Source organism: Glycine soja, chromosome 7 (genome assembly GCF_004193775.1).
Source record: "Glycine soja cultivar W05 chromosome 7, ASM419377v2, whole genome shotgun sequence".
Taxonomy (NCBI): domain Eukaryota; kingdom Viridiplantae; phylum Streptophyta; class Magnoliopsida; order Fabales; family Fabaceae; genus Glycine; species Glycine soja.
In genome coordinates, this window is record NC_041008.1 from 18,685,604 (window position 1) to 18,694,981 (window position 9,378).

Consider the following 9,378-nt stretch of genomic DNA (forward strand, 5'->3'; position numbering starts at 1 on the left):
TAAATTGCCTATTTAGTCATAATTTTTATTTATTTTCTGCATGCTTTTTATGAGTACCGGAGTTGAGAGCAAGGCTCCCTTTAGTGTAGACAATGCCTTTTCTATGTCCCCATTCCACTTGAAGTCAGTATCTTTTTGAAGCAATTGTGTCAAAGGTTGAGCTATCTTCCCATAATTTCTGATAAATCTCCTGTAATATCCTAATAACCCAAGGAAGCCCCTGAGTTCTTTAACTGTTGTTGGCCTAGGCCAGCGTTTTATTGCCACTATTTTATCTTCATCTGGCTGCACCCCATTAACCGAGATCAAATGGCCCAAATAATCTATTTTTGTCTTCCCAAAACTATATTTTTTGGGATTGAGAACTAGGCTATTGTCTTGGAGGAGTTGTAATGTTGTACTTAAGCATTGAATGTGCTTTGACCAAGTTTTTGTATATACCAGACTATCATAAAAAATACAAGGATAAACTTCCTGAGATATTCTTTAAAAATGTCATTCACCAAGTTCTGGAATGTAGCTGGCGCATTGGTTAGCCCAAAAGGCAAAACCACCCATTCATAGTGACTATTATGCGTTCGAAAGGTTGTCTTGTGAATGTCTTTTTCTACCATTCGAACTTGGTTACAACCACTCCGGAGGTCCAACTTGGAAAAGTAACATGCACCATGAAGTTCATCTAATAAGTCTTCAATTGATGGCATGGGAAACTTATTTTTGACTGTTAGAGCATTCAATTTTTGAAGATTTGTGCAACACCTCCAAGAACCATCTTTCTTCTTAACTAGTACTAGTGGAGATGCATAGCAACTAGCACTTTCTCTATTAAATCCAGTGCTAAGTAATGATTTCAACTGCCTCTCAATTTCTTCTTTTTGTGCATGCGGGTATCGATAAGGTTTCAAGCAAAATGGTTTATCATTGAGCAATGAAATCTTATGATCATATCTTCTTTTGGGAGGTAGAGTGGTAGGTTCTTTGAACAATTGTTGATAAGTTTCTAACAGAGCATCCAACTCAGATTGCTGACTTTGAGTTAGGCGTTGAAAATCAACAGCTGAAGAATCACTATAGCAATATAGTCCTCTTATAGCAAGCAACATAGCTTGACATTGTGTTGTCTTCAGCTTGCCAGTAAGTTCACTCATATCTATTGATGCTTGCTCACTCTTTAAGCAAACCATCTTCCCTTGATGTTCAAATTTCATGGTTAAATGAGCACAATTCCAACTTATTTCCCCTAGTGTCCTAAACCATTGCATTCCTAGGATCACCCCAAAAGTACTACTCGGCAAAACCAGGAAGTCAACGAAAAATACAAGATCATGAAATTTCCATTGCACTTGACTACACTTCTTGGTTATCACAAGTTGCTTATCTGATGCAACCGTGACTGGAAAACCTTAAGTATTTTTGAGATTTGAGACCTAATGTTTTTACCCAATTTGCACTGATAAAATTGTGTGTGCTTCCGGTGTCCATCAAGAATGGCACAACTTGTTTCTTAATCATGCCTTGCATTTGCAGTGTGCTACCACCAACCACACCTTGTAGAGCATTAAGGGAAATACAAACATCTGCATCCTTGACTATATCTAAACTGCACTTTATGAAATCATTGTCGTGATCCTCATCAGATTCGAATTGCATGTCAACAATCTCTTGATCTTGCAAGGAGAAAATAACATTTAACTTTCCCCACACCTTATATTTTTGCTTATGATCTCAATCCCATTTGTCACCACAGAATCAACACAACCCTCTAGCAATCCTGTCACTAACCTGCTTCCTGGATTATTGTTGGCAATAGATACCTTAGAATCGGTTAGATGTGTTGGGTTTTGAGTATGTTGCTAATGCAAAGTTGTAATTGGAATCGTTCTATGCTATTGTGATGTAACAGATTAGTTTCTTGAATACTTGGCCTATGAATATGCTTGAATCAGTTTCGTTGGAGAAAATTTCTTGGTCATCTCGTGAAGAACCTCATCTTGAAGTCTGGTTATTTTGACATCTTCCTGAATTGAGGAAGGTCTATGAACCCTGACAGATTTCTCCAATTCGACAGTCAAACCAGAGAGAAAAAAGTTCAATGTCAACTCTTCTGATATAGCAATACGAGCCAAAAGTGTGTGAAACCTCTCAAGATACTCAATCAAGGAATCTTCTTGCTTCAATCTTGCAAGTTCTGCCACTGGGTCGTCGAATGCACCAGTGTCAAATCGACTGTCTGCGTCTTGCAAAATCTGCTGCCACGTCTTGTGTTTGCTATTGACATTCTGCATGTAATGCCTTTGCCAAGCAAAAGCTTTACCATCCATGGACAATAGTAACAAACGACTTCGTTGCTCTTCCGGTGTTCCTTCCAATTCAAAAATTGTTTGAATTTTGCCTTCCATTCTCGATAATGAGAACCATCAAAAGAGGGGAAAGGGATTTGCGCCCTATCCACCACTGAGACAATGGGTTCATGAGTCTCACTATGATTTTCATCCTCAGTTGTGATTTTAGGTCCCTTATGTTGGGTTGCAATCGAAACCATCAGTCCCTCGATAGATTTCTGCATCATTGCGAACGAATTTTGCATTGATTCTTGAAGATCAAAGATGATCTTCTCATAAGAATCCATGAGTGTCTCAAGCTCTTTTGTTGTCACAATCGTCACCTACTAATTGTTATAGTTAGAAATAAATTTCTAATGTAACTTCACTCACTCTTACTCACACAGCGTAAGAGAAAACAAACTAAAATTTATTTTTTGCATGTTAATATTTTATATTCTTACTTCCTAATCTTATCTAATTGTTTTAAGATAAAATCCTAATCTTATCTAATTATTTAAAATAAAATCCTAATCATAACTTCCTAATCTTATCTAATTGTTTAAGATAAAATTCTAATCATAAATTCTCGATCTTATCTAATAAAATACTAATCATAACTAACTACTAATCTTATCTAATTACTAACTAATTGACCCTTTATTTTTTACTTATTATAGAAAGTGTCTGTGTTTGTGTCTGAGAGAGAGAGCGTTTGAGCAGAGAACAAAAATGGGAGTGTGGAGGCTAACAATTGGGACCCATGGGCGTCGTCATAAGCGCTGCTCCATTTAGCCCCTTTTCTGCCAACTCGGATTGCTTTTTCTTTCTCTCTTGCTTTCTTTGGTTTTGGTCCATTTCTAAAACAGTGATGGGCTGACTCATATTGGCAATTGGATCCTCTTTAGTGGTGTTGCCTCTGCAACACTCATTTAAATTAAGGAAAATATAATCATGGTTTCTTTTAGTAGACGAGATCTAAGGTGGTCAAGTTGTCTACATGGACCACCGTGGTAAAAACATAAATAGTGACCATTAAATTTTGTGGATAAAAAATGAAGGGTTAGGATTTGCTACCTGCAACCTGTTTTGACCAAATTTAATATGATGCACGATAATGACAGATTTGTCCTTACTGGTGAAACTAATGGCTTTGTATCCTATTAGATATGAAACTAATTGTAGTTAGGGTTTATCGTTGTAGAAGACAAGAGTTGTCATTCAACTTCGATGAAGAAGGTACCAAATGCATTTGTAATACATGGTGTAAGCGGTAGAGGAATGTTTCGAACGGAGTCAAAGATGGAAGTTGGAGAAGTCGTTGTTGTGCCTGGAAGTAGTGGAGACTTGGTGGAAGTATGAAAATGAGATATATTTGTTCTACATCTTGTTTTGGTGAGTCTGGTTTATTTTAAGAAGCCTAGTAATTTGTATAATATGATGTGGAAAGTGATGGTGTTGAAATGTAGTAAGGATTAACATATTTATGTGTCATTCTTTGTTATTTGATAATGGTTTCTATGAATAGTAATAATGGATATGATTAATTTGTATTAGGCAAAGGAGTACACAATTATTTCCGTTTGTGACGAGATTAAATTTTTCTAAGGTTGGTCAGAAAAAGAAAAAGTTGTGCATGTTCCACCCAAAGAGTGTTTCCATGTTGACATCTAATTAAGAAAATTATCAACATCAATTATTGGGAAATATTATTAAGGAGGAATTTTGTATTTTTTTAGAAGTGTTAGCTTATTTTTGTATATAGTGGTGAGTGGAGATATTATTATTTTGATCCCTAATATTAGAAGACATGTCATTTGGTTACATGTCATTTATTTATTGGATGGTAGGTTGTTTTACAATAAGTATTTTGATGGTTCTTGTAAATAAAGTGGTCTACAAAGCCACTTGCAGTGGAATAGTTTAGTAGATGAGTTATAAAGATTATTAATTGGAGGATTAACTAACACCAGGATGTTCTAGCTTAACAGTTAGGTTTGAATTCTGGATATATAACTATAATACTTGAAATGAGAATTTTATCACTTATAATAATTATATTTTTTTTTGAAAAAAAATTCTAACAAAAAATACATAGAGTCTAAACAAAAAAAACTTTTTTACTACACACTTAAATACAATATTCTCTCTAGTTTTATTTTGTTGGGATCTATGGTTAACAAAGAATACAATAAAAGTATGATTATTACAAAATATACAACAAAATTATGCTTTCATTATAATATTAAGGGTGAGAAAATAATGGTACAACGAAAATATGAATCTATTATACATTGTTTACATCAGAATCATATTTTTGTTGTAATAACATAAATATGATTCCGCTATACATTATACAAGGAATCATACTTCCAACGGGGAAGGATATTTTTGGAAATTAGTCAAAGCCACCCACATAGGCAGTGTCAATAGCAATGCCCTTGTCCAAAAGCAGTGTGGATAACTAGTTATACGTGGCCCAAGTCCAAATGCCCCGATTTAATCTAATTTTGTAGATTTTGTAAATGTTTTAGGAATAAGATTTTTTTTCCCCCTTTTTTCTATACAATAGTCAATGGGAATAAGATTTATGGTTTTGATAGCCGATTATCCGTACGTAGATGACATACCAAATCAGAAATTCTGAAATCTGATTGGCCAACATGCGTGGTCACACACCATAGTGCCACGTCCTTAACCTGGAAGCATCTGGACTCTCTTCCGCGAACTCTATTCCACAAAGTATAAATGCGTCATTCCGTCACCGTCACGGTTATCTCTGATAAACTAACGTTCCTCTGCATCAAAAAAAAAAAAAAAACAACTAACTTCCTATTTCCGGTTTCAAATTCCTTCCGGCGACACATTCGGATCCCAATATGAAGACCCGTTTTCCCTCCACACGGGTCATCTTCGTGGCCTCGCTCTGTTTCCTCGCAAGCTTCGAATTATTGCAAGCCAAAACCATCGACCCCTACAAGGTTTGAAAAGTTTCGTCTTTTTTTTTTCCTCTCTATTTTAGTGCAATTTGGTGTGAGGTTTGGGAATTTGTGGTGGGAAAGGTAGAAAGGTGTTGAATTTGTGTGATTTCAAATGTATTGATTGGTGGGTTTAGGTTAGTTGCATTGCATTGCATTACATTCTCGGGAATTTGTTACCCAGCTTAATTTTTGGTTGCTTATTTGAACTCTCAGTTTGGTGTTTTGTTTTTAAAATTGAGAAATTTGGGGGTTCATTTGCGAAATTAGGGTTTTGGCTGACCTGATTTTGACTTTTGTGAATCACATTGTCAAAGTTTAGTTTTTCTTTCTTGGCTTGATGGAATCAAGCAATGTGTTGTGTGCTTCAATTGAAGATTATTCATTTACGAGTTTTTGTCTTTACTTGGAGCGTAAGTTCAGAACCTGAATGAGAAAAAGGTGCTATTTATCCGCTTCAAGCTATCACTGATTAGTGATCACGAATCAAGATGGAGAAAGAAAAAGGATTTTTTTTTTTTTTTTTATGTATTTGTTTGTTTTTTTCTGAGAGGGTGGTGAACTAATTGTGTACGCTCTTCAATTTTTCAGGTTCTTGGGGTTGATAAAAATGCAAGTCAGCGGGAAATTCAGAAGGCTTTTCACAAGTATGTATGCTTGGTATTCTTGTTTGTCACACTTCATCATGTAGATTCAATCTGGTAACAGATATTTCTTTATTAACTTATGTTTATTTTTTCAGGCTATCTCTTCAGTATCACCCTGACAAGAACAAATCCAAGGGTGCACAAGAGAAGTTTTCTCAGATCAATAATGGTATTATAGAATGTTGCTCTCTCTCTCCCTCACACACACACACGAGCTCATATTCATTGGAGCAAAAGTTGATACTACAATCAATTATAACATTGTTTTTGTGCACTTTCTACCTTTATCTTGTTTAAGGATATTCATGTGTGCCTTTCCTTTCTTTTAACAGCATATGAGATTTTATCCGATGAAGAGAAGAGAAAGAATTATGACATGTATGGAGATGAGAAAGGAAACCCTGGATTTCAAGGTGGCCATCCTGGAGGTCAGGGTGGATATACTTTTACAGGGGGTGGTCCTGGACAAAGCCATTTTAACTTCAAACCAGGGGGTGACTGGCAAGGTATGGGCGGTCAGGGAGGATCTAAGTCATTCTCCTTTTCCTTTGGTCGTGGCTCAGGTGATTCCAATCCTTTTGGATTTGGCTTGGATGATCTTTTTGGCAGTTTTTTCGGTGGTGGAGGTGGTGGGAGTCAGTTTGGTGGTTTTGGCAGTTCAGCCAAGTCTCAATCTGGGTCCAAGAGTTCTTCCAAAAGTCTTAGAGCTGTAAATTCACAGATTTACAAGAAAGAAATAGAGAATGCAGGGATGACTTGGCTTTTGTTATCTTATATGCCCTCATCGATGGAGATCCAATACTTTGAATCCACTATAGAGGAGGTTGCAAGTTCGTTGCAGGGAGCTTTGAAGGTTCTTACTTAATTTCTTAACTGGCTTAAATTTATAAATGTGACTAAATATGATTTTAGTTCTTTATTTTTTGTTGTTGATGTTCTTAATAAATTTTTAAAATTTTGAGAATCGTCCTTAGCACCACTTAGTGCTGACTTGACATGTTTAGATGCATGCTGTGTCAATAACCATTTTGGGATGATGACATATTTAAATGTATGTCATGTCATCAATAAGTGGTGATAGAGTATTTTAAAACAAAATTGATGTGGACGACAACAAACAAACAAACAAACAAAAGCTTTTTGGTGAACTAAAATCAAATTTAACCATATTTACATGAATTAAAAGCATATTTTATCCTATTCTAATCCATTCATTTTCGTTGATTGTTTTGTAATTGGCATGGCTTATATCTCTCTTTTGTGTGACAGGTTGGAAGCATAAACTGTGAAAAGGAAGTCTCATTCTGTAAGGAGCTTAGCATATATCCACGCAGAGCTCCAAGGCTTATTGTTTTTTCTTACAAGGAGAATGAAAAAGGTTATTTGGTGGAGTATAGGGGAAACTTGGCTGCTAAGAATTTGAAGGCTTTCTGTCAAGAATATTTGCCAAGGTTTTCAAAACGAACTGACTTGAATCATCTTGATCAATTCAGCACTACTGGAAAGTTGCCTAGGGTGCTGCTTCTCTCCACCAAGAAGGACACTCCTGTAATTTGGCGTGTCCTTAGTGGCTTGTATCACAAACGCATTACTTTCATTGATGCAGAGGTATGTAAAAGGAGTGGATGTGAAACTCATTTTTCTCTGTTAATTTCTTTCTTTGGACCTATAAGGAAAGTCTTATGCTTTGTTTTAAAGGGTAAGATTTAATGTATATCTTGAATGATTTGTAGGTTCATGATGTTTCTGATCCAAGAGTAAAAACGCTAGGAGTTGATGCACTTCCAGCTATTGTAGGTTGGCTACCAAATGGAGAAAAGCGTGTTCTAAAAACTGGGATATCTGTGAAAGATTTAAAATCTGCAGTTCTTGATCTTAGTAACATACTTGATAGTTTTGAAAAAGTAAGTAAAAAGGAATCATCAGGTCAGGCCAAGGAGGCACAAACTGACTCAGACGAGGGACGCGTACCATTACTTTCTAAATCAAACATCGAGGCTCTATGTGGTGAGAAAACTCCAGTCTGCATAATTGGTGCCTTCAGTTCTTCTAAAGCTAGAGAAAAGCTTGAATCAATCCTCTCTTTGGTAAGTGTACATTTCATTCACTTACTAGTTTAAGGGGGTTATGTAAACTTTTTCTCAAAGGGTGATTGTGCAAAATTTTCAGGTTTCTCAAAAATCTTTGTCAAGACAACCAAATCAGGGATCCAGCAGCTCTAGGGACTCCATTTCCTATGCTCTCTTAGATGCTGCAAAGCAAAAATCATTTCTAAAGGCATTTGACAAAACAGGTTATAAATCATCAAATAATTTGTTGATTGCCTACAAACCTCGAAGAGGGAAGTATAGTATATTTATGGGTGAAATGACAATAGAGGAGATAGAGAATTTCATTAGCTCCGTTCTCAGTGGAGATGTACCCTTCAGAGAAGCAACACGGGGGAAGCCTGTACTAGAGTATTAGGTCATAAAAGTGGGTTTTGACTGTTATGGCTGCATGCTCATGTACAGAGTCAAGAGATACATAGAATCTTTTGTTTTTTTTTATACTATCAAGAGTACAAATGATCTAATTAAGATAACGGCACATAGGATATTATTGATCCATGCTAATTCCTCAAGGATGTTTTATCTAGCTTTTACTGCCATTGTGAATTCGCCATTGGTGGTATATTTGGATTAGGAAGGAAAGTGAAAAGAAAAAAAATAGACAATAGATGATAATGTACCTTCTTTGGTAAGGAAGAAACTGAAAAAAGAAAAAAGAGTATGATATAAAGGCTTTTATATATATATATAAAAGATAAATATTGGTGCTTTTGTCTTCATACACCTAAAAAGGGCCATTTGTAATTTTGCTGAAGCAATTGCTTAGTTTGGATGCTAAGGCTATTACTACCCCACGGTTATGTAATTTTGCTGTTTTGGGCCCTATGTTAATAATAATAAAAAATGTTATTTATTGTTTAACTAGTTGAAAAAGTTAGTTGAGGTGAAAAAATTAGCTTACTAAATTATGTCTGTGTGTCTGACAAAACTAATGTCTGTGTGTCTGACAAAACTAAATGTTAAAGTAGATAAAAAATATAAAATAAAAAAAATAAAAAAATTATGATTTATTTAAAAAGAATAATGAAAAAATTGATAAATATATTAAAGATTAAAAAGAAGAAAATATAAAAAGTTATAAGATAATGAGTTAAAAACAAAAAAATGTTTTTACTAAAAAAATTTGTTTACTTAATAATCAAATAGATTTTTAACTAGTAAAATATAGTTATATTGAGTTGTGTATGCTTACATAATATGTTTCCACCTTCTTCTCCTCCCAAGTTCATCTTTAGGCTTCTCAAATAAAATAAAAAAGAGTATTGTCATTTGAACCTTCATATGTTTAATTCTTTTCATATTTGTTACATGGGACTCTTAA

The 9,378-nt window shown here is 35.0% G+C and overlaps 1 protein-coding gene across 1 annotated transcript; it reads left to right on the top strand.

The window, feature by feature from the left end:
• The first annotated feature begins 5,079 nt into the window (after positions 1-5,079).
• On the top strand, positions 5,080-8,918 carry LOC114419093 (dnaJ protein ERDJ3A-like). Its single transcript, XM_028384694.1, has 7 exons — positions 5,080-5,302; positions 5,891-5,946; positions 6,042-6,115; positions 6,279-6,799; positions 7,216-7,554; positions 7,680-8,033; positions 8,116-8,918. Exons 1-7 carry the CDS (start codon positions 5,201-5,203, stop codon positions 8,410-8,412), a joined length of 1,743 nt encoding a protein of 580 aa, XP_028240495.1. The 5' UTR covers positions 5,080-5,200; the 3' UTR covers positions 8,413-8,918.
• The last annotated feature ends 460 nt before the right edge of the window (positions 8,919-9,378 follow it).